The sequence below is a fragment of the Rutidosis leptorrhynchoides genome, chromosome 8, assembly GCF_046630445.1.
Source record: "Rutidosis leptorrhynchoides isolate AG116_Rl617_1_P2 chromosome 8, CSIRO_AGI_Rlap_v1, whole genome shotgun sequence".
NCBI classification, from domain to species: Eukaryota; Viridiplantae; Streptophyta; class Magnoliopsida; order Asterales; family Asteraceae; genus Rutidosis; species Rutidosis leptorrhynchoides.
Window position 1 is genome coordinate 163,804,701 of NC_092340.1, and position 26,539 is coordinate 163,831,239.

Below are 26,539 nucleotides of genomic sequence, written 5' to 3' on the forward strand. Positions count from 1 at the left end.
AGCACTAAGTGATGGGGTTCAATGGAAGGAAATGTTAAGCATTGATAATTGGGTGCTCGTGAAACAAACTTTTGGAATGTATTACTATTATTTCATTGATGCAAATCTTGTGGTTCATTTGTACTTACTTACTTAAACCTATGATTTCACCAACGTTTTCGTTGACAGATTTCTATGTTTTTCTCAGGTCCTTGAACGATACATGATACATGCTTCCGCTCATTATTTTGATACTTGCATTGGATGTCGAGTATACATGCATACATGGAGCGTCTTTTGGATACTTTTAAATTGTGTCGCATAAGTTTCATTTGTACTTAAAACTTTGTATCGTAACTTGTGGTGGAACTATTCTTGTAAACTTGAACAACCTTTACATTTGAAATGAATGCGACATATCTTTTGGTCAAACGTTGTTTTAAAGACTTATGACCACGTAACGGGACCTAAGTAGACGGCGCCGTCAATGACGATTTGGTCGGGTCGCTACAGATGGTATCAGAGCGTTGGTTGTAGGGATTTAGAGTTCATTAGTGTCAACCCCGAGTCATAGGGTACATTGGTGAGTCTAGACTACAACCGGCATATAGACTTGAAGTAGGAATTACTTGACTACTTGTGCATTTATACTCGAACGCTTCTACTCATATCTACTCTTAGTTCATCTTAATCTCACGTTGTTTAATTTGATTGACACGCCACCTTGACTTTATAGAATAATGTCGAATGCACATATGAATCAGGGTAATATAATTTCCGGGATTATATTACGGTGACTCATATGAACGTTCCGACATTATGGCATAAAGAATTTAAGGCGAGTCGAGGAAAAACTTCTCTTTATCTTTATTCTATATCACGGTTAGTATTATTGAGAATACTAATCAATGATATTCTTGTGTCTTGAAGGAACAATGGCTCCTCGTCGTGTACGCCGCAATGAAACTCCCGAACAAGCTCTCGAACGGATGATAGCTACCGCCGTAGATGCGGCCATGGCCGGTCACTCATCCAACAACAATAATAATAACAACCACAACAACAACAACAACAACAATGGAGCCGGAAACTCAAACGAGGGATGCTCCTATAAAGCTTTCATGGGGTGCAAACCTCACACTTTTGATGGAACCGGGGGACCGGTCGTGCTCACCCGATGGTTTGAGCAAACGGAAGCCGTCTTTAGCATAAGCGGTTGTCGGGACCAAGACAAGGTCAAATACTCCACGCACACTTTCTCCGGAATTGCTCTAACATGGTGGAACACCTATGTTCAATCGGTGGGTACCGATGAAGCTCATGCCCTCTCTTGGGCCGATCTAAAGGAAAAGATGATTGTTGAATATTTTTCGCGCGAAGAAACCCGAAAGCTTGAGGAAGAACTAAGAGCTTTGAAAGCGGTCGGAAACGATCTTAAAGCTTATAATCAACGCTTCGCCGAACTATCCTTGATGTGTCCTAATCTTGTTAACCCCGAATCTCAAAGGATTGAGCTCTACATGCTCGGTCTCCCAAAAAGCATCAAACAAGGGGTGATGTCATCCAAACCCACTACTCATCAAGCCGCTATGAACATGGCTCGCCAACTAATTGAAACGGTTGACGAAATCGTAGTTCCGGCACCTAAGGCCGAGGATAAATCGGGCGGTAACAAAAGAAAGTGGGAACCCTCCCAATCAAGCAACAACAACTTTGCTAAGAAGCCTTACACCTCCGACGGCAAGAAAGGTTATGCCGGGAACCTACCTCTTTGAAACAAATGCAACAAACATCACTTTGGCGAATGTAGTAAGTTAATTTGCCACCGGTGCCAAGGAGTTGGTCATAAGGCCAACGATTGTAAAAGTGCCACTCCCGTCGCTCGAAAATGGCCCAATGCACCAAAGACGGGCACTTGTTATGAATGTGGCCAAACGGGCCATTATAGAAATGCATGCCCGAAGAGGAAAGATAACCCCAATACGCGCGGCCGAGCTTTCAACATAAACACCGAGGAAGCCCGGGATGACACTGAACTAGTCACGGGTACGTTTCTTCTCAACAATTCTTATGTCTCTTGCTTATTCGATTCAGGTGCCGATAAATGCTTTGTATCCAAGACTTTGACTCATTCTTTTAACACTCCACCTCTTCCATTAGATACCACTTATACCATCGAAGTGGCTAACGAGAAACTATTAAGTGCCGACACATATTACCGGGGGTGTACGATAAACATTTTGGGTAAGAAATTTGAAATTGATTTGATACCCATGGAACTAGGAAGCTTTGATGTAATAATCGGTATGAATTGGTTAGTCAAAACGAAATCTCACATTCTTTGTGATCTTAACGCAATCCGAATTCCTATCGAGAATGGTGAACCTTTGATTGTTTATGGCGATAAGAGTTGCACCAGACTCAACCTCGTTTCGTGCCTTAAAGTTAGAAAACTACTCCGTAAGGGTTGTTTTGCGATCCTTGCCCACGTTAAGAAAGTCGAGTCCGATGATAAGCATATCGATGATGTGCCAATTGTTAGTGACTATTCCGATGTATTTCCCGATGAATTGCCGGGTCTTCCGCCTCATCGACCGGTTGAATTCCAAATCGATCTTATCCCGGGAGCCGCACCCGTAGCACGTGCACCATATAGACTCGCTCCATCTGAAATGCAAGAATTGCAAAGTTAAATCCAAGAACTACTTGATCGAGGTTTTATCCAACCTAGCCATTCACCTTGGGGCGCTCCGATTTTGTTTGTTAAAAAGAAAGACGGATCCCTACGAATGTGCATTGATTATCGCGAACTAAATAAATTGACGGTTAAGAACCGATATCCTCTTCCTCGCATCGATGACCTCTTTGATCAACTACAAGGGTCTTGTGTATATTCGAAAATCGATCTCCGCTCGGGTTATCATCAATTGAGGGTTAAGGGGGAAGATGTCTCCAAAACCGCTTTCCGAACTCGTTATGGTAGTTATGAATTCCTTGTCATGCCATTTGGTCTCACTAACGCACCGGCGGTGTTCATGGATCTTATGAACCGCATGTGCAAACCGTATCTCGATAAATTCGTTATTGTGTTCATCGATGACATATTGATTTATTCTAAAAATGAAGAAGAGCACGAACAACATCTCCGACTTGTGCTTGAACTTTTAAGACAAGAACAACTCTATGTCAAATTCTCCAAGTGTGAATTTTGGTTAAAGGAAGTTCAATTTCTTGGTCATGTTGTAAGTGACCAAGGTATTAAAGTCGATCCAACGAAAATCGAAGCCATTAGCAAATGGGAGACTCCTACTACTCCTACTCACATTCGTCAATTTTTGGGTCTCGCCGGGTACTATCGTAGATTCATCGAAAATTTCTCTTTGGTTGCACGTCCTCTGACCGCATTGACTCACAAGGGAAAGAAATTCATTTGGGCGACCGAACATGAATCCGCATTCCAAATCTTGAAAACGAAGCTAACCACCGCTCCTATCTTGTCACTTCCCGAAGGCAATGATGACTTTGTTGTATATTGCGATGCCTCGAAACATGGTTTTGGGTGTGTATTGATGCAACGAACAAAAGTCATTGCTTATGCTTCTCGACAACTCAAAATTCATGAACGAAACTATACGACACATGATCTCGAACTCGGAGCCGTTGTCTTTGCACTTAAAATGTGGAGACACTATCTTTATGGAACCAAGAGTACTATCTTCACCGATCACAAAAGCCTTCAACACATTTTCGATCAAAAGCAACTAAACATGAGACAACGAAGGTGGATTGAAACTTTAAACGATTACGATTGCGAGCTTCGTTACCATCCCGGGAAGGCAAATGTAGTAGCCGATGCCTTAAGTCGAAAAGAAAGAGCGGTGCCTCTCCGTGTCCGAGCTTTAAACATCACCATTCACACCAACCTTAATAGCCAAATTCGGGTAGCCCAAGATGAGGCTCTCAAGGATGAAAACATCTCTCTCGAACACTTGAACGTCCTCACCTCTCGATTCGAAGTTAAAGAAACCGGACTCCGATATTTCGCCGGAAGAATTTGGGTGCCTAGTTATGGGGATCTACGAAGCCTTATTTTAGATGAAGCCCATAAGTCACGATACTCGATTCACCCCGGTGCCAATAAGATGTACCACGACCTTAAACAACTATATTGGTGGCCGAACATCAAAAGGGACGTAGCTACTTATGTTTCCAAGTGTTTGACATGTTCCAAGGTCAAAGCCGAACACCAAAGACCGTCCGAACTACTTCGACAACCCGAGATCCTGCAATGGAAGTGGGAAAGGATAACGATGGATTTTATCACCAAGCTACCAAAAACGACGGGCGGTTATGATACCATTTGGGTTATTGTTGACCGTCTCACCAAATCCGCACACTTCCTGGCCATGAAAGAAACGGACAAAATGGAGAAACTTGCACAACTTTACATTAAGGAGATCGTAGCCCGACACGGTGTACCTTTATCGATTATCTCCGACCGAGATGGCCGTTTCGTTTCTAGATTTTGGCGTACATTGCAAGAAGCGTTGGGAACACGTTTAGACATGAGCACCGCATATCATCCTCAAACCGATGGACAAAGCGAACGTACAATTCAAACCTTAGAGGACATGTTACGAGCTTGCGTGGTTGATTTCGGAAAAGCTTGGGACAAGCACTTACCTCTCGCCGAGTTCTCTTACAACAATAGTTATCACGCGAGTATTAAAGCCGCACCCTTTGAAGCGCTATATGGCCGCAAATGTCGTTCACCTCTTTGTTGGGCCGAGGTAGGCGACGTGCAAATCACCGGACCCGAACTCATTCACGAAACCACCGAGAAAATCGTTCAAATCCGAGATAGGCTTAGGACGGCCCGAAGTCGTCAAAAGAGCTATACCGACAAACGACGCAACGATCTCGAATTTCAAGTCGGTGACCGAGTAATGTTAAAAGTCGCACCTTGGAAGGGTGTAATCCGTTTTGGGAAACGCGGGAAGCTAAATCCGCGGTATATTGGTCCTTTCGAAATCTTGGAGCGTATTGGAACCGTTGCTTATCGTTTAAATCTTCCGCCTCAATTGAACTCCGTTCATCCTACCTTCCATGTATCTAACTTGAAAAAGTGTCTTGCCGAACCCGATATCGTCATCCCTCTTGAGGAACTTACTATTGATGACAAGCTTCATTTTGTGGAGGAACCGGTTGAAATTGTGGATACCTCCGTCAAGACATTGAAACAAAGCCGAATCCCGATTGTCAAGGTTCGCTGGAATGCCAAAAGAGGACCCGAGTTTACTTGGGAAAGACAAGACCAAATGCAAAGGAAGTATCCTCATCTATTTGTGAATTCGGAAACGCAAGATCTCGAGGAAGAAACAACGACTACTACGCCTACTTAAATTTCGGGACGAAATTTCTTTTAAGGAGTAGGTAATGTAACATCCCACCTTTTTCCATTTATTTTTCCGTTATACTAATATAAAGTCCGTTATATGTTTATAACATCTCCCGTTGATACGCGTTTTAAATTATCTCGTTTAGGTAATTCCCGCACCCGAACGAAAGTTGAGGGACTAAACTTGACAAGGGATCAAACCCTTGACTAGGTCAAAGGGTCAAACCCCTTTCACCCATTCATTTCCACCTCCATCTCTCTCTTTCTCTCTAGCAAGAACACACACTCAAAACCAAATTCATTCAATCATCATCTAAATTCGATCTAGGAGGCTTACAACAAAATAAATTACATATTCGTGATCCTCTCTTCATCCTCTTCGTTTTGGTACCAACTTCATCTCATTTGGGTAACTTTCTAAAATCACTAGATTTTGTGTTCTTGATGTTTTTAACTTATAAAAGTGTTAATTAGTGTCTATGGCTCAAGTCTAACATGAATATATGATTTATATGCTCGATCTCGTTGTTTTAGTGTAACTAGCATGAACTTGAATTTTGGTGTGTTATTCTTGAATTTTGGATGATCATATGTTGTTAGATGTTAAAAGTTGATGTTTTAATTGTGTTACTAGCATCACTAGCTTCAATTTGATGTGTAGGTTGCTTTAGAAAAGTTCATGAACTCGATTTATGATTTTGGTGAAATTGGGTTAGGGTTTGATGAACTTGAAATGGACTTTTGATGCATTGAATGCCATGGATTATGGTTGGTAAGTGTTTAGTTAGAATGTATGCTTGATTACCTTCGAAACGGCATATCATTCATGTAAATTGGTTGCCCGAATCATTGAATTGCATTTATGAACTTGTATGCGATTAATGTTGAGCATTAGATGCGGTTTTGGTTGTTATAATAGGTAGATTGATTGATGAAATGTGTTTAGTTGTGTTCTTTGTCAAATTACCTTTCCAACGATATAAGGTGCGAGTTCTAAATGTTAGCGGTTTGTAATTTATGCTTGAAAGAGTTTTGATTTGGGACTTGAACAATTGAGACTGACCAGGTACCAGCGCACGGCCAATGCCGCGGCGCGGCCAGACTATGTCGCGGCGCGACATAAGCCGTGGTCAGGTTCTGACCACCATGTCCAAATTACGAAAAATGTTTGGCATACTATGGACCTCCGATTCACATGAAACTTGTTCTAACATACTCATATATGATTAAAAACCTCAGAAAAATAGTTCGGGACACGACCCGAACGTGTTGACTTTTTCGTTGACTTTGACCGACCAAAGTTTGACTTTTTGTCAAACTTAACCAAATGATTTTGCAACCTTCCTAACTTGTTTATATACTTGTATCTTGCATGAAAATTGACAATTTGATTTCACATGCTAAATAATCGAGTCGTAACGAGCCATAGGACTAATTGAACATCTTTGACCTATCGTGTTTACCGTTATTGATACGACCTATTTGTTTAGGTCAAGACTAGCATTGTTCTTTGCACACGTTTACTTGTCGAAGTACTTTACTACTCGTGCACTCAAGGTGAGATCATAGTCCCACTTTTACTCTTTTTGAACTTACATTTGGGATGAGAAAACATAAACATTTCTTTTACTAAGTGAACACAAGTACAGGAAAACAAACATTCTACATACGAGTTTAGAACAAAATCCTCAATTCGATTATCATTAGTTACACTTGCCGGGTGTAAGCGAGAACTTATGTTGTATGGATCCATATGGGTTTGACAAACCCTCATTCAAACGGTTCGCTACCGTTTACGAATGAAATATATTTTCGAGAAACAGTGTATGTTCTAGCACTAAGTGATGGGGTTCAATGGAAGGAAATGTTAAGCATTGATAATTGGGTGCTCGTGAAACAAACTTTTGGAATGTATTACTATTATTTCATTGATGCAAATCTTGTGGTTCATTTGTACTTACTTACTTAAACCTATGATTTCACCAACGTTTTCGTTGACAGATTTCTATGTTTTTCTCAGGTCCTTGAACGATACATGATACATGCTTCCGCTCATTATTTTGATACTTGCATTGGATGTCGAGTATACATGCATACATGGAGCGTCTTTTGGATACTTTTAAATTGTGTCGCATAAGTTTCATTTGTACTTAAAACTTTGTATCGTAACTTGTGGTGGAACTATTCTTGTAAACTTGAACAACCTTTACATTTGAAATGAATGCGACATATCTTTTGGTCAAACGTTGTTTTAAAGACTTATGACCACGTAACGGGACCTAAGTAGACGGCGCCGTCAATGACGATTTGGTCGGGTCGCTACATTATATGAGTAGAGATTTTTGTGCTAAATTAAGTTGTCCATTGACGCCTTTGGATAATAAATTTTTACTCGAATTAGCAAGCGGCAACTTAATTTCGGAAGATAATATATGTCGGAATCGAGAAATTAAACTGGTTTGCGAAACATTTAAAATTGACTTGATACCAATAGAGTTAGGGAGTTTTGATGTGATAATCGGTATGGACTGGTTGAAAGAAGTGAAAGCAGAGATCGTTTGTTACAAAAATGCAATTCGCATTATATGAGAAAAAGGAAAACCCTTAATGGTGTATGGAGAAAAGAGCAACGCGAAGTTAAATCTTATTAGTAACCTGAAGGCGCAAAAACTAATAAGAAAAGGTTGCTATGCTGTGCTAGCACATGTCGAGAAAGTCAATTCAGAAGAAAAGAACATCCAGGATGTTCTTGTCGCGAAAGAATTTCCCGATGTATTTTTGAAAGAATTACCGGGACTACCTCCACACCTATCTGTTGAATTTCAAATAGACCTTGTACCAGGATCTGTACCAATAGCTTGTGCTCTATACAGACTTGCACCCAGCGAAATGAAGGAACTTCAAAGTCAGTTACAGGAACTTTTAGAGCGTGGTTTCATTCGACCAAACACATCACCGTGGGGAGCTCCTGTTTTGTTTGTCAAGAAGAAGGATGGTACATTTAGGCTATGTATCGACTACCGAGAGTTGAACAAACTTACCATCAAGAACCGCTACCCACTACCGAGAATCGATGACTTATTTGATCAACTACAAGGCTCGTCAGTTTATTCGAAGATTGATTTACGTTCTGGGTATCATCAAATGCGGGGTGAAGGAGGATGATATTCCAAAGACAGCTTTTAGGACGCGTTACGGTCATTACGAGTTTATGGTTATGCCGTTTGGGTTGACTAACGCACCAGTTGTGTTCATGGACCTCATAAACCTAGTGTGTGGGCCATATCTTGACAAGTTTGTCATTATTTTCATCGATGACATACTTATTTACTCGAAGAATGATCAAGAGCACGAAGAACATTTGAGAAAAGTGCTAGAGTTGCTGAGAAAAGAAAAACTGTACGCTAAGTTTTCAAAGTGTGCATTTTGGTTGGGAGAAGTTCAATTCCTCGGTCACATAGTGAACAAAGAAGGTATTAAGGTGGATCCAGCAAAGATTGAAACCGTTGAAAAATGGGAAACCCCGAAAACTCCGAAGCATATACGCCAATTTTTAGGATTAGCTGGTTACTACAGAAGGTTCATCCAAGATTTTTCCAGAATAGAAAAACCCTTGACTGCATTAACGCATAAAGGGAGGAAATTTGAATGGAAGGATGAACAAGAGAAAGCGTTTCAATTGTTAAAGAAAAAGTTAACTACGGCACCTATATTGTCATTACCTGAAGGGAATGATGATTTTGTGATATATTGTGACGCCTCAAAGCAAGGTCTCGGTTGTGTATTAATGCAACGAATGAAGGTAATTGCTTATGCGTTTAGACAATTGAAGATCCATGAGCAGAATTATACGACACATGATTTGGAATTAGGCGCAGTTGTTTTTGCATTAAAGACTTGGAGGCACTACTTATATGGGGTTAAAAGTATTATATATACCGACCACAAAAGTCTTCAACACATATTTAATCAAAAACAACTGAACATGAGGCAGCGCAGGTGGATTGAATTGTTGAATGATTACGACTTTGAGATTCGTTACCACCCAGAGAAGGCAAATGTGGTAGCCGACGCCTTGAGCAGAAAGGACAGAGAACCCATTTGAGTAAAAGCTATGAATATAATGATTCACAATAACCTTACTACTCAAATAAAGGAGGCACAACAAGGAGTTATAAAGAGGGAAATTTAAAGGATGAAATACCCAAAGGATCGGAGAAGCATCTTAATATTCGGGAAGACGGAACCCGGTATAGGGCCGAAAGAATTTGATATATATATGTATATATATATATGTATATTTATATATAGATATAGATATATATATATATATATATATATATATATATATATATATATATATATATATATATATATATAGACGATAATAACCGGCCAATCCGAGAAAACTTCAGATTTCCGTAGGCGTAGTCGGTTGTCTCCAACTCTTCACCGTTTCTATCTTCCCCGGATCTACTTGAATTCCTTCTTGATTCACAATATGGCCAAGGAATTGGACTTCCCTTAGCCAAAATTCACATTTGGAGAATTTTGCATACAATTTCTCCTTCCGCAATGTCTTCAACACTTCACGCAAATGGTGCTCATGCTCCTTCATACTCTTAGAATAAACAAGTATGTCGTCGATGAACACAATTACCGACTTGTCCAACATAGGTTGGCACACCCGGTTAATAAGATCCATGAATGTCGCTGGTGCAACAACCAAGACTCATTTCTCGAAAAACGACAATTTTTTTTTTTTTTTTTTTTTTTTTTTGGAGATCCCAATGGGATCCCAAATTCTGCCCAAAGACTTTAAAATTCCTAAGTGGGATCAAAGGATCTAACCCTATTTAACCATCACGACACCTGTCCCGTTTTAAACTCCGACAATTAACATGTAAACACAACATGTACTTGAGTCATTAAACACATAGAACCAACATCTCAAAAAGTTAACACATTTACAATCGTTGACTAACTACAATGACCCATCACATAACAGAAGTAGTAATTTTGACCCATTCGACATATGACACCAAAGACACAAAATGTACAAACATCAACATAACGAGTATTAGAGCGTGAGTTCCGGGATCATCTACCTATATACGATCACAACCCAAAAAGGCAAGCAAAAAGTGTTCACATAACGTCATAGCAAAGCCAAAAGCACAACAAGCATCTAGTCAAGTCCTTAAGCATTTCAAACATCCACACTCAATCTATCGTCTCCACTTGCTTACCCTTATCGTGACTTGTTCCTACAAAATGTTAAACCACAACAGAGTAAGCGAAACGCTTAGTGAATACAATATACGTATATAAAAGATAAGCTTAACTATAAGTACACAAATCACATTCACAATTTAATAAGCATACAAATCATCTTCCAACATAAAGTACATCTCCCCGATGTGAAGTGCATCTCCCCGATGTAAAGGTGGACATCTCCCCGATGTCAGGTAGACATCTCCCCGATGTCAAGTACATCTCCCCGATGTATAAGTAGACATCTCCCCGATGTCATGTAGGGTTTCAACCCTCAACAACAATATTACATAATCGACATACAACAGTCAAATTTGCCAAATTATATATGTATATTATACTCACCTTAATTCCAAGCAAAATGGTTAACACACTTCCAAGCAAGACAGGTCACAAGCTTCAAGTACAATCACCTAAACAACAATTTCATACACATACATCACAATCTATTCATACTTGGTCATTAAAACCAAAATCACCAGGGTTTTCCTCAAAGACCCGTAATGCCCATTTTGACACCATTTAACCAAAAACACAAGACTTTGTAAGTCTTTTTACTTCATTATATATATATAATTTACTAATTTACTAACTAACTACTTAAGTCAACCCGAGTCAAAGTCAGTTTTGACTTACACCATCAAGTCACAATTACTAGTTTCTATTTGATTAGTTCATCATTTTTATAAAATCCCTAAATCATAAACCCTAACCCTAATTTTCAAATTAGGGTTTCAATGAAACTAAAACTTTAATTTCTAACAATAACAAAGTCATCTATCAACATAATTTCGGATTTAAAGATATAAAAAGCTCATACCTCAAGTTAGGTTATAAAACCCCCAATTTCTATAGAGATGATGAGAAGTTAAGAAAATCACAAGCTTCAATGGTGTTAACAAGGTTGATTACACCCTTTAATTTAGTTGCGTGAAGAAAATCTAGGGTTCTTGGTCTTGATCCCCAAAAATCGCCACTCACAAATACTCCCTCACTTATTCTATATTTATTTTTAACTTGCTGTAACAATGAAGTGATTTTCCAGATTTTTAAGAGGTAAGTTTTATCATATTTACAATTTTGACCCTCCTCCACTTAGTGTCTTACAAGGTTGGTCCTTTTCCTTAACCAAAACTAAATTAACTAACACTTATAATTAATAAAATATACCTTTAAAATATTGGGGTCTTACAACTCTCCCCCACTTGAATCAGATCGCGTCCTCGTGATCCAAGCTAGGTGACTAGACGGAAAGTGTTTAAGCATGAATTCCTCCGTTTCCCACGTGTACTCTATTTCTCTCCCGTACTTCCATTTAACTTTAAAAGATTTGATTGGCTAATTTCGAATTTTCCTCACTTGTTCATCAACAATATCAACCGACTCTTCAATATACCCTAATTTCTCATTTACGTCAACTTCATCTAATGGCACAATTGTAGATTGTGCGGTTAAGCACTTCCGTAAATGAGATACATGGAAGGTGTTATGAATTCCCGACAACTTTTCGGGCAATTCTAATCTATATGCAACTTCGCCCACTCTTTCTAGAATTTTAAAAGGTCCGATATAGCGAGGACCAAGTTTTCCTCATTTTCTAAACCGAATGATACCCTTCCACGGTGAGACTTTTAACATTACCAAATCACCCTCCTTAAATTCAATTGACCTCCGTCCCCTATCCGCATAGGATTTTTGTCTATCTTGGGCGGCTTTCAAACGTTCTCGAATAATTTCAATCTTTTCGTTTGTTTTCAAAACAAGGTCGGATCCACCCACTTCCTTTTCACCTATCTCACCCCAACAAATTGGAGTGCGACACTTTCTTCCATATAGCATCTCATAAGGCGGCATTCCGATGCTAGCATGATAGCTATTATTATACGAAAATTCCGCTAATGGAAGATGAACATCCCAACTTCCACCGAACTCAATCGCACATGCGCGCAACATATCCTCAAGAGTTTGAATGGTCCTTTCACTTTGACCATCGGTTTGGGGATGGAAAGCGGTACTTAACTTCAATTGTGTACCCATATCTTCTTGAAATTTTCTTCAAAACTTAGAAGTGAATCGGGTATCCCTATCTGACACAATAGAAACAGGGACACCATGTCTAGCTATTACCTCTTTGATGAAAAGTGAAGCTAAAGTTTCAGACGAAGAGGCTTCCTGGATTGGAAGAAATAACGCACTTTTTGTCAAGCGATCTACAATCACCCAAATCGTATCATATTGATTTCTAGCTGTTTTAGGTAACTTCGTAATGAAATCCATTGTGATATGTTCCCACTTCCACTTCGGGATTTCTAAAGGTTGCAATTTTCCATAAGGCTTTTGATGTTCAGCCTTCACTTGTAAACAAGTGACACATTGCTCAACATATTTCACAATGTCCCGTTTCATTCCATGCCACCAATACCCTTCTTTCAAGTCATGGTACATTTTTGTCGCACCAGGATGAATAGAATACTTCGATTTATGTGCCTCATCAAGTAATAATTGTCTAACCCCGCCATGTTTTGGAATCCACAATCTACCATAGCGGGTTAATAATCCCCGAGAATCTTTTTCAAATAACTCCACTTGCCCTTTAATTCTTTCTTCATGAGAAAGTTCATGCATCGCCTCTACTTGGGACTTCGAGATATTCTGGAAAAAATCATTTGTAATTGCCATTCGCAAGGACTCAATTTGAATTCCTGAATGTTGGCTCTTTCGACTTAATGCATCTGCCGCAACATTAGCTTTACCCGGATGGTAAAGTATTTCACAATCATAATCCTTGAGAAGATCTAACCATCTTCGTTGGCGATTATTTAGATCCCTTTTGCTGAAAAAGTATCTCAAGCTCTTGTGATCCGTATAAATGGTACATTTGACACCATATAAATAATGGCGCCAAATTTTTAATGCATGGACCACCGCAACTAACTCAAGATCATCCGTGGGGTAATTCTTTTCGTTCTCTTTCAATTGCCTCGAAGCATAGGCAATAACTCTACCCCGTTGCATTAAAACACACCCGAGACCATTGACCGATGCATCGCAATAAACGGTCATATCATTAATTTCTTCCGGTAACACCAATACTGGAGCTTGACTCAATTTTTGTTTTAATAATTGAAAAGCTACTTCTTGATCACTGCCCCAATTAAACATTACATTCTTTCGGGTCAACTTAGTCAACGGGGAAGCAATTTTGGAAAATGGGTGTTAGTCAACTTAAAATTTCTTAGAAAAAAGGACTTGGGTTGTAATAAAAGGACCTAGGGTGCAAGTACTAAAGCTGAGATGGGTTAAAGTGTAAAATCGAGTTAAAGTCCATTCTCTTAAAATCTGGACAGCAACATTTTAGTTAAAAAAATAATAAATAAAAGTGCTAATATATTTTTGTAGGTGAGTGAGAGTGGCGATTGGTGATGATTCAACAAGAACTCTTCAATCTTCTTCATGCAAGTTTATGTGTGGGTGTAATCAATCTTCTTATTACCTTATAGCATCACTAGAGCTTTAGATTCTTCATCTTTTCATCTCTAATTTGGGGATTTTGGGGTTTTTATAACCCTAAGTTGAGGTATGATAATTTAATGCTTTACTTTCGAAATTATGTTGTTAGATGTTGTTGATAGTGTCTAAAATGACGTTTTTAATTTCATATAAACCCTAATTCGAATTTAAGGGTTAGGGTTTATGAATTGGAAGTTAGAAAAGATGGTGAATTTGTAAAGTGATGAACTTGTGTATAAAAGCTTTTGTACTAGAAGTGTAAATTATGATTAGGTCTAGTATGATTAAAGTTTAAGATATGAGTAAACCATATTTAGCTTGAAGCTTTAAAATGGTATTATAGTGTTTGATGATTTTTTTGGTAATGAGTTAAAAAGACTTATGAATCATAAGTCTTGTCTTTTGGTCAAGTGATGGTAAATGGGTTTTATGTGTTAAAATGAGTTTATTAACTAAACTTGCCAAATTGATTTTAAAAATCGGAAAGACTTGTGATTAAAGTGAAACTTGTAATAAATGACTTGTATGTGTAAGTTTGAGAAATTAGTATTTAGGATTTTGGATTGGGAAGACTTGAAGACATAAGTTTTGAACTAGTCAAATAAGTGTCAAAAATGGTTTGTGGGTTTGAGAGATAAACCCTAGGTTTTGTTGACCATGTTTGACCAAGTATAGTAGATATGTGATATATTGCATGTGTACCTATTATTTAGGTAAATTTTGCTTAAGAAAGGTCCGTTGACTTCTCAAAAGTGCTTGTTGAATGGCTTGCTTGGTGATTGTTTTCTTGGATGGCTTAATGCTAAATTGGTTGCTTGGATTCGAGGTGAGTACAATGTGTACATGTTATTTGATAAATTTGATTATTGGTATGCGAATTGTGTTGTTGTTGTTGAAAGTGATAAGAACTCAAATTACATCGGGGAGATGTGCAAATGAGTTCCTAGCGTCGGGGACGCATTAGATGGTAGTTTGACATTGGGGACGCCCATTGTCTTTGACATCGGGGAGATGTCCGCTTTGACATCGGGGAGATGTCTATGGGACTTTGCTAATGGTACTTAGAGAAGCTCATAAAACCAGATACTCAATACACCTTGGAACGGGAAAGATGTAAAAAGATCTCAAGAAGCATTTTTAGTGACCGGGTATGAAAGCCGATGTTGCTAAATACGTAGGAGAATGTTTGATGTGTTCTAAGGTCAAAGCGGAGCATCAGAAACCATCAGGTCTACTTCAACAACCCGAAATCCCGGAATGGAAATGGAAAAATATTACCATGGATTTCATCACTAAATTGCCAAGTACTGCAAGTGGTTTTGATACTATTTGGGTAATAGTTGATCGTCTCACCAAATCAGCACACTTCCTGCCAATAAGAGAAGATGACAAGATGGAGAAGTTAACACGATTGTATTTGAAGGAAGTCGTCTCCAGACATGGAATATCAATCTCTATTATCTCTGATAGGGATGGCAGATTTATTTCAAGATTCTGGCAGACATTACAACAAGCATTAGGAACTCGTCTAGATATGAGTACTGCTTATCATCCACAAGCTGATGGGTAGAGCGAAAGGAAGATACAAACGCTTGAAGACATGCTACCAGCATGTATTATTGATTTCGGAAATAGTTGGGATCGACACCTTCCGTTAGCAGAATTTTTCTACAACAATAGCTACCATTCAAGCATTGAGATAGCGCCGTTTGAAGCACTCTATGGTAGAAAGTGTAGGTCTCCAATTTGTTGGAGTGAAGTGGGGGATAGATAGATTACGGATCCGGAGATAATACAAGAAACTACCGAGAAGATCATCCAAATTCAACAACGGTTGAAAACCGCCCAAAGTAGACAAAAGAGCTACGCTGACATTAAAAGAAAAGATACAGAATTTGAAATTGGAGAGATGGTCATGCTTAAAGTTTCACCTTGGAAAGGCGTTGTTCGATTTGGTAAACGAGGGAAATTAAATACAAGGTATATTGGACCATTCAAGATTATTGATCGTGTCGGACCAGTAGCTTACCGACTTGAGTTACCTCAACAACTCGCGGCTGTACATAACACTTTCCACGTCTCGAATTTGAAGAAATGTTTTGCTAAAGAAGATCTCACTATTCCGTTAGACGAAATCCAAATCAACGAAAAACTTCAATTCATCGAAGAACCCGTCAAAATAATGGATCGTGAGGTAAAAAGACTTAAGTAAAACAAAATACCAATTGTTAAAGTTCGATGGAATGCTCGTAGAGGACTCGAGTTCACCTGGGAATGAGAAGATCAGATGAAGAAGAAATACCCACACTTATTTCCTGAAGATACGTCAACACCTCCAACTGCTTAAAATTTCGGGACACAATTTATTTAACGGGTAGGTACTTTAGTGACCCGAACTTTTCCATGTTTATATATATATAATGAAATTATTATTTACATGATTAAGTGTTTCTAACATGTTAGGCAATCAAAATTGTTAAGACTTGATTAATTGATATAGGTTTCATATAGACAATTGACCACCCAAGTTGACCGGTGATTCACGAACGTTAAAACTTGTAAAAACTATACGATGTCATATATATGGATATATATATAGTTAACATGATATTATGATAAGTAAACATATCATTAAGTATATTAACAATGAACTACATATGTAAAAACAAGACTACTAACTTAAGGTTTTCGAAACGAGACTTATATGTAACGATTATCGTTGTAACAATATTTAACTGTATATATATCATATTAAGATATATTAATACATCATATTATCATGATAATTTAATAATTTAACATCTCTTTAGATATAATAAACAATGGGTTAACAGCATTTAACAAGATCGTTAACCTAAAGGTTTCAAAACAACACATACATGTAACGACTAACGATGGCTTAACGACTCAGTTAAAATGTATATACATGTAGTGTTTTAATATGTATTCATACACTTTTGAAAGACTTCAAGACACTTATCAAAGTACTTCTACTTAACAAAAATTCTTACAATTACATCCTCATTCATTTTCATCAACAATTCTACTCGTATGCACTCGTATTTGTACTCGTACAATACACAGCTTCTAAATGTATTTACTATTAGTATATACACTCCAATGATTAGCTCTTAGCAGCCCATGTGAGTCACCTAACCATGTGGGAACCATCATTTAACATCTAGTATGAAAAATCTCACAAAATAACAAACTAATGGAGCCTATATGATACCTCCATATTCACGTGATTTAGGGAGTCCACAAACACATTCATTTTTCAACTTACATGCATCAAACTACTCTCTCTCAAGTGTTCTTCCATTGTTCTAAGTGTTCTTCATCATCTTCATCAAAATATAGCTCAATCTAGTTCATAAATCCATACATAAACCAAGTTATAAAACAACTACTCAAGAACACACCAACAACACTTCCAAGTTTGCTAGCTTACTTCCAATCTTGCAAATCCACTTTGAGTGATCATCCAACCTCAAGAAATCTTTCTTATTTACAGTAAGATATCTTTCTAATATAAGGTAATACTCATATTCAAACTTTGATTCAATTTCTATAACTTTAACAATCTTATTTCGAGTGGAAATCTTACTTGAATTTGTTTTCGTGTCATGATTCTACTTCAAGAACTTTCAAGCCATCCAAGGATCCTTTGAAGCTAGATCTATTTTTCTCATTTCTAGTAGGTTTATCCACAAAACCTGAGGTAGTAATGATGTTCATAACATCATTCGATTCATATATATAAAACTACCTTATTCGAAGGTTTAAACTTGTAATCACTAGAACATAGTTTAGTTAATTCTAAACTTGTTCGCAAACAAAAGTTAATCCTTCTAACTTGACTTTTAAATTCAACTAAACACATGTTCTATATCTATATGATATGCTAACTTAATGATTTAAAACCTGAAAATACGAAAAACACCGTAAAACCGGATATACGCCGTCGTAGTAACACCGCGGGCTGTTTTGGGTTAGTTAATTAAAAACTATGATAAACTTTGATTTAAAAGTTGTTCTTCTGGGAAAATGATTTTTATTATGAACATGAAACTATATCCAAAAATCATGGTTAAACTCAAAGTGGAAGTATGTTTTCCAAAATGGTTATCTAGACGTCGTTCTTTCGACTGAAATGACTACCTTTACAAAAACGACTTGTAACCTGTATTTCTGAATATAAACTTATACTTTTTCTGTTTAGATTCATAAACATAAGTTCAATATGAAACCATAGCAACTTGAATCACTCAAAACGGATTTAAAACGAAGAAGTTATGGGTAAAACAAGATTGGATAAATTTTCTTGTTGTAGCTACGTGAAAATTGGTAACAAATCTATATTAATCATATCCAAGCTAAATCATATTGTATTATACATGTATTCTAATATATTATGTAATCTTGAGATACCATAGACACGAATACAATGTTTTGACATATCATATCGACCCATCTATATATATATATTTCGGAACAACCATAGATGAAACGACCCGTCAAAGTACACTTGACGACCATCGTTATCTTGGTCCCACAGCTTGATCATAACTCTATATGAATTTGATAAATAACCTTGTATTCTTTATTTAAAAATGATTTCCTATAAAGGAAACCTACCAAAATATGTAAGTTTAGAAAAATCATACATTATTACTTATCCAAAAGTTGACCAAAACGAAGTCAACAACATCCACTATTAAATGTATCAAAATAGAATGCAAGTTAATGTTTAACAAAAGTTGCCATCATAAATATGCAGACTCTCTAAGCACATTGGAAGCAATCAATCATGAACCTGAGAATAAAACATGCGAGTAACTGTCAACAAAAATATTGAGTGAATTATAGGTTTAATATTGCAAACAATATTTAATTTAAACCATAAAAATTTATGTTTGAAAACATAAAAACTCCTTTTTGGACCACAAAATTATATGCTAGAAAACATATAAAAACATTATTCCATTTACCGTGAGACACCTGGTAACCACTTAACCATTTATTTACCCTTGCCAAACACAATAAATAATATACACCGAACAAGTGTATCTTCTACTAAATACGAAGTACTAAGCATTCCGATTATAAATTGCTAGCGCGACTAGCTCGAAATGGGGTTGTCAAACCCGATAGATCTATCCGTAGGATTCGCGTTCACCAGTAGAAAACAGTGATTACAGTTACCAGAATAGGGAATATTTTTGTTCAACTCACAATGAATAATTTAAACCAACTTTCACTTGTGTCCAAATTATAAAATAAATTGCATGTATTCTCATCCCAAAAGAGTTAAAATAGAAAAATAGGACTATAACTCACCTTAAAGCAAATGAAGTAACCACACAAAATGCGAACAGAAAACGAAGTAAAGTGATCAGGAATGATCACAACGCCGACCTATAAATAAAGCAGGTCGATATAAATAACTAACTTACGTCAAGTCTTAGTATGATAGCTATTGTACAGGTTGCAAGTAGACATAGAACAACACTCAACATGCATCGGTTTGATCGGAACAGCGTACGGCCACACTTTCTATTTTTAGAAAGTTTCTATTTTTAGCAGGTTTCCATTTTTGGAAAGTTTCTATTTTTGGAAAGTTTCTATTTTAGGAAAGTTTCTATTTTTGGAAAGTTTCTATTTTAGGAAAGTTTCTATTTTTAGAAAGTTTCTAAATTTAGAAAGTCAACAAAAGTCAACTGAAAGTCAAAGTCAACCGAAAGTCAACTCAAAAGTCAACCTTGGTCAAACATAGTCAACATTAATTTTTAAAGTATAAGTTATAATAATAATATAAGTTATAATGTTATTTAAAGTCATATATGTATAATTATGTCATGACATAAGTTTAATTAAATTAAAATGAATTATTAAAGTTAACATAAGTTTAAATGATATAATTAATATAACATAAGTATTTAATTAATTAATTAAATATTAATCATAATATAAGTATTATTAATTAATAATAAATTTTAATCATATCATAAGTATTATTAATTAATAATGAATTATTAATCATATCATAAGTTTCTAATTATAATTATTAAATCATAAGTATTTAATAATTAAATTATAATTAAATAATAACAAAGCCTTATAATAATTAAATAATTAATTAATCCTTATTATAAGTCTTATTATAATAATCCCATAATATAAGTTTAATACTTATCATAAGTATATTTCATTAATAACAAAAGTATTAATAATTATAAGTTTAATTAAATCATAAGTAATTATTAAATGATATAATAAATATATATCATAAGTCTTAAATTATAATAATTACTTTTTATATCATAAGTAATTTATCAATAATGAAAATCATTATTTATATCATAAGTTTTAAATAATTAACCATAAGTTTTAATTAAAAGTTCATCGGGTCATAACTTGAGCCCCGGGTGTCGGTTTTTGGCGAGTCTTATATATATCTCCGCCTAATCAAACCACCCGACACATTGGTGTACTCAAGAACATCCCAAGAACAGCAACCAAGTCGTGATGATCAGCCATTAAACAACTTGGAGCTTTAATCCGTTCAAAAACATGTTTTAGTCCTAATGGGTGATCCGTGGCTCGGATTTCGATGACCCGAACATGAAAGTTCATCCCATCATCAATCCTAACACAATAGCACACCCTAAAGACTCCAAAAGTGGTCACAAAGTCAGACCATACCCAATTCAATTCATTTTCACATTTTAATCTCAACAAAACACCATTTTAAGCATAACTAGAGCTCTGGGAATCGAAATGACATGAATCCGGAGTCTAAAATTAATGTCTTGATGAGAGGAACTCATCTAGACACTTTAATTTCACTTTTATAACAGTGAAGTTTACTGAAATGATCAAAAATGCTGCTGTCCCAAAACAATCAAACCGAAAACATATATAACCGAGCATTTCTACGCATACAATCAACAATACAATAACATATAATTATCATACTATCATAATAACATACAAAAACAGTAAAATTAAAGAAAAATCAAAAAGTTAGGGTTAGAGTTTATACCCTAATCAAGAATTGAATGATAAGAACGTGTAGCGATCGAATAGAGGTATCTGTTGATGCTAAAAGCCCTTTGATCCAAGCTCTTGATGATGATCAATTGTTGATGATGATGGTGAGAAGGTGATGGCCAAGAAAAAGTAAAGAGGAAGAGGAGAGATAATTAGGTTTAGGAAAAAACAAGGAAATGTAAAGTGATAATGAAAAGAAAAATGAAAAAAAAATGAAAATGGGGAGGGGGTAAGGGTATGGCCGGCCAAAATGGTGTGGGTGGGCCCCGTTTGTGGCCCAATTTGATAAATGAAAGAAGTATTGTGGCCCGAATGCTCGAACGAAGCCCGAAACGCGAAAACACCGCTACGCGATTAAATATTCGGAGAGATAACATATACGCGACAAATAAAATCTATAAACACTATATATAAACATATGACATTAAAATATCATATTTAAAATAATTAGGACTTAAAAATCCCAAAAGCTTGACCGTTGGTTTGAAAACCGAAAAGATTCGCCGGATAGAAATCCGCGACACGTAGAAACGTATAACTTAAAATATGAATACAAATATTCATATAACACATAATAAATAATATATTATTACAAAAATAATAATATAGGTAATAGAAATGATGTGGCACGAATAACAATTAACGGTCGTTAAATAATTAACGGTAAAAGATAACTGAAAAAGTAGGGTCGTTACAGTACCTTCCCGTTACGGAAATTTCGTCCCGAAATTTAAGCAGGTGCAGGGGTTGACTCAGCATCTGGGAACAAATGCGGGTACTTCTGCTTCATCTGATCTTCACTCTCCCAAGTGAACTCGGGACCGCGTCTGGCGTTCCATCTAACTCAAACAATAGGAATCCTACTCTGTTTAAGAGTCTTAACCTCTCGATCCATAATTTCAATAGGTTCCTCAATAAAGTGGAGTTGTTTATCAACATGAAGCTCCTCCAGAGGAATAGTCTTATCGACCTCGGCCAAACACTTCTTTAAATTTGATACATGAAAAACGTCATGAACAACACTGAGTTCTTGTGGCAATTTCAAACGATAAGCCACTGGCCCAACTCTCTCAATAATCTCAAACGGTTCAACAAAACGAGGATTCAACTTTCCTCTTTTACCAAATCGTACCACACCCTTCCAAGGTAATACCTTCAACATAACACGGTCATCGACCTGCAATTCTAAATCTCTTCTTCTAACATCGGCGTAACTCTTTTGCCGACTTCTGCTGGTTCTCAATCTTTCTTTAATCTGTATGATCTTACCGGTAGTCTCATGAATAATCTCTGGACCTGTGAGTTGAGCATCCCCAACCTCATTTCAACATATAGGAGACCTATACATTCTACCATACAGCGCTTAAAATGGTGCGGCTTTAATACTGCATGATAACTGTTGTTATAAGAAAATTCAACTAGCGGCAAATATTTATCCCACCCATTACCAAAATCAATAACACACGCTCGCAACATGTCTTCTAACGCTTGGATGGTCCTTTCACTCTGACCATCTGACTGTGGATGATAAGCAGTGCTCATATCCAATTTTGTTCCCAAAACTTCCTGTAAGGATTGCCAAAATCTCGATGTAAATCGACTGTCTCGGCCTGAAATAATAGATACAGGAACACCATATCTTGAAACAATTTCCTTCAAATACAAACGAGTAAGCTTCTCCATCGAATATGTTCCCTTAATCAGCCATAAATGAGCTGACCTTGTGAGTCGGTCAACAATAACCCAAATGGTATCATAACCACCCACAACTCTCGGTAACTTCATAATAAATTCCATCGTAATACCTTCCCACTTCCACTCGGGAATCTCAGGTTGCACCAGAGGTCCGAACGGTTTCTGATGTTCAGCTTTAACATTAGCACAGGTCAAACACTTAGCCACATAAGTAGCCACATCAGTTCTCAAATTTGGCCACCAATATAACTCCTTAAGATCATGATACATCTTCCCTGAACCAGGGTGAATAGAGTATCTTGACTTATAGGCTTCACCTAAACAAGTTGTCACAACTCACCAAATTTTGGAACCCAAAGGCGTTCCGCAAAATACCGAGTGCCATCGGTTCGTAACTCAAACTGTTTACTCAAGCCTCTGACCTTCCCATTATGAAATTCTCCTCCTTCAAGGCTTCTGGTTGAGTTGCAAGAATCTGCATTGCGAGGTTTGTTCTAATGGTCATGTTTAAGGCCCTAAACCTGCGAGGTTCAACCCTCTCTTTACGACTTAACACATCAGCCGCACCATTGGTCTTCCCCGGATGATATAAAAGTTCACAATCATAATCATTCAATGTCTCAATCCATCTTCGCTACCTCATGTTTAGTTGTTTTTGATCAATAATATGTTGAAGACTTTTGTGATCAGTGTACAATGTACATTTGACCCCATATAAGTAATGTCTTCCAATTCTTGAGTGTGAACACAACAGCTCCCGATTCTAACTCATGGGTTGTATAATTCTGTTCATGAATCTTCAACTGACGTGACGCGTAAGCAATGACTTTCTTTCGCTGCATCAAAACACAGCCAAAGTCTTGACACGAAGTATCAGAATAGATAACAAAATCATCATTACCCTCAGGTAGTGATAATATCGGTGCAGAAGTTAACTTCTTCTTCAAAGTTTGGAAAGCAGACTCTTGTTCACTCTTCCACTCGTAGTTCTTCCCCTTATGCATTAAAGCAGTCAGAGGTTTCGCTACTCGTGAAAAATCTTGAATGAACCTTCTATATTAGCCTACCAAACCTAGGAACTGACGAATCTGAGTAGGAGTTTTTGAAATTTTCCACTTCTCAATTGCCTCAATCTTGGCAGGATGAACCTGTATTCCTTGTTTACTAACAATATACCCAAGGAATTGAACTTCTCTTAACCAGAAAGCACACTTAGAGAACCTAGCATACAATTCTTCTTTCCTCAACAGATCAAGCACTAACTTCAAATGTTCTTCGTGCTCTTCATCACTCTTGGAATAAGTAAGGATGTCGTTGATGAAAACAATAACGAATTTATCCAGATAGGGTCTGCACACACGGTTCATGAGGTCCATGAACACAGCAGGTGCATTTGTTAATCCGAACGGCATAACAAGGATTTCGAAGTGACCATAACAGGTACGGAAAGTGGTTTTCGGAATATCAGTTTCTTTAGCCCGCAGTTGGCAGTAACCGGAACGAAGATCAATCTTAGAATAAACGGACGAACCTTGAAGTTGATCGAACAGATCATCAATTCTCGGAAGAGGGTAACGGTTCTTAACCGTAAGCTTGTTCAACTCGCGATAATCAATGCAAAACCGGAACGAACCATCTCTATTCTTAATAAACAAAACAGGAGCTCCCCAAGGGGACGAACTGGGACGAATGAAATATAGTTGCAACCAACGAAGGAAGAAATATATAGAGTTGCCGTATCAGCGGTATAGATGTTTAAGACAATTCCTTCAAAAGAGGATAACGAGGATCATGGACTTCAAAGTAAATTTTCATTACACTTCCGAAAGGAAGACGTACGAAAGGTGTGATATCTCAACGAGAGTGAACTTCCTCGTACAATGAGCGAGGAAATCTAGGATTCATCCATATTCTTAAATTTATGTGCGGATGAAAAGAACGCGAATCATGGGTTATAAAGAATGGACGACTCCAGGTGAGATGAATCTCCAAAAATAATTTTGTGTACCTCAAGTTATTGAATCCTAGGATTGATGTTTATGAGGGTGTTGCGGTTGACAGCGATTATTGAGAGTAGAAACTCCTCAAATGGTCTAGTGTAATATACATCCATGATACTCACTATAACAACGGTTGGGGTAGAAACCCACCTAGCGCCTTTTCTACAATAGGGCGACCCTGAGTGTACTCCAGAAAATTAATTTATCAGTCCGCGTTTCGGCCATGTCCAACCATAAGAGGAAAAATTTTTATGAGCGCAAAGACTTTCCAACAAATTTTATAAAACCGGCATCCAAAGTGGTGTAAGAGTTTATATTAATGAACTTAATGGTAAGTTTCATCCTTAAATGGAGGATGAGAAGAACTATGATTCAAACACTCTGTAGAGTAATGCGAAAATTTGATAAAATCGATCAAAGGAGTTTTGAAAAAGCTCTAAACGTTTGATGTGACAACATAAACGAAACGAAGTTCTTAGTAAATTTAGAAGTATGTACAACGTGTACCATTTTATATAAAACAAATTGACTTAGTCAAACAGCTCAATAAATGTGTGGTTTTAAAATAATTTTGAAGGTATGATTTAGTATATACTAGCCAAAATAGGTAAGGGTAAATTTATTCATTTGAATCCATACGTACATATATGATTTTATAAATTGTATACATGACAAAATATTTCATTACTTCTATTTGCCCATAAATCCCGTGAGAACCGCCCAATTAAACAAATGTGTAAAACTCCCGATGATAAACAGAGTATCTGTATTTCAGAGGTTACAAGTTGAAGTAAGATCGTGGAAGATTGAGTAAAGGACTTGAATCGTCGTGCGACATTTGACCGAAAAATGTTACGAGGTCATGAAACCAATGAGTTAAATGTTGTTTTGACTATTATCAGGACATAAGTCCTTGGGCCAAAACTGTTCCCGAGCGAAGCTGTTGCTAACAAGCGAGTTATGAAGGATAGAGCATGAGATAGATAATCCAGTTAAAACGAGCTTCTCGTATATCAACAAATAAGATAATGAATATTTTCCCTACCCATGTAATACATCGAAATTTCTAAATGAGTAGTGTAAAAATTTTCCTTGACTCGCTTTCTATTCCTTATGTCACAATATTGGGACTTCTTTATGAATTAATGTAATATAATCACGTTGGCCTGACGCCATTTGTAACAACCCTGATTTTTCCGTTACTTTCGTTAACCTTCCGTTAGTTTATTTAACGGCGATTATTTAACTTTTATGCGTTTACATGTATTAAATGCGTACTTGATCTTCGGAGGGTTTTAATATTTGATATGGGTTGATATTAATTCAAATGAATATTTCGAATAATGAAATACGATAAAAACGGTACGATTATGATAATAGCTTTTTGAGCAACGAAACGCTCGGGTTTATTTTAATAATTAATTTTATTAATTATTAACTTTTTAAAATATTTAATTTATTGGGTTTTTAATAAATTAGACAATTGGTTGCGTTTAACGATCGGGTTAGCGTTCCAGGCCTTTGGTACGATAAAACGACACTTAAAACGGACCACGATTACGCGTTTTTGCAAAACAAGAGCCCGGGAACCCATCCCATGGGGCCCATCGGCCGACCCCCTCCCCTTTAT

General features: G+C 36.9%; 1 protein-coding gene across 1 annotated transcript; it reads right to left on the reverse strand.

The window, feature by feature from the left end:
- Positions 1-11,989: 11,989 nt before the first annotated feature.
- On the reverse strand, positions 11,990-12,604 carry LOC139863918 (uncharacterized). The gene is made up of 2 exons (XM_071852519.1): positions 12,301-12,604; positions 11,990-12,198 (listed from the first exon to the last, which is right to left on the reverse strand). Exons 1-2 carry the CDS (start codon positions 12,602-12,604, stop codon positions 11,990-11,992), a joined length of 513 nt encoding a protein of 170 aa, XP_071708620.1.
- Between the last annotated feature and the right edge of the window lie 13,935 nt (positions 12,605-26,539).

Bases quoted from the DNA above. Each gene is read 5' to 3' on its own strand.
- LOC139863918 (XM_071852519.1), bottom strand. From the start codon at position 12,604: ATGTTGCGCGCATGTGCGATTGAGTTCGGTGGAAGTTGGGATGTTCAT. The intron at 12,199-12,300 runs GTGATTTGGTAA...TTAAAATTCTAG, and splicing joins GTCAATTGAATTTAAGGAGG to AAAGAGTGGGCGAAGTTGCA.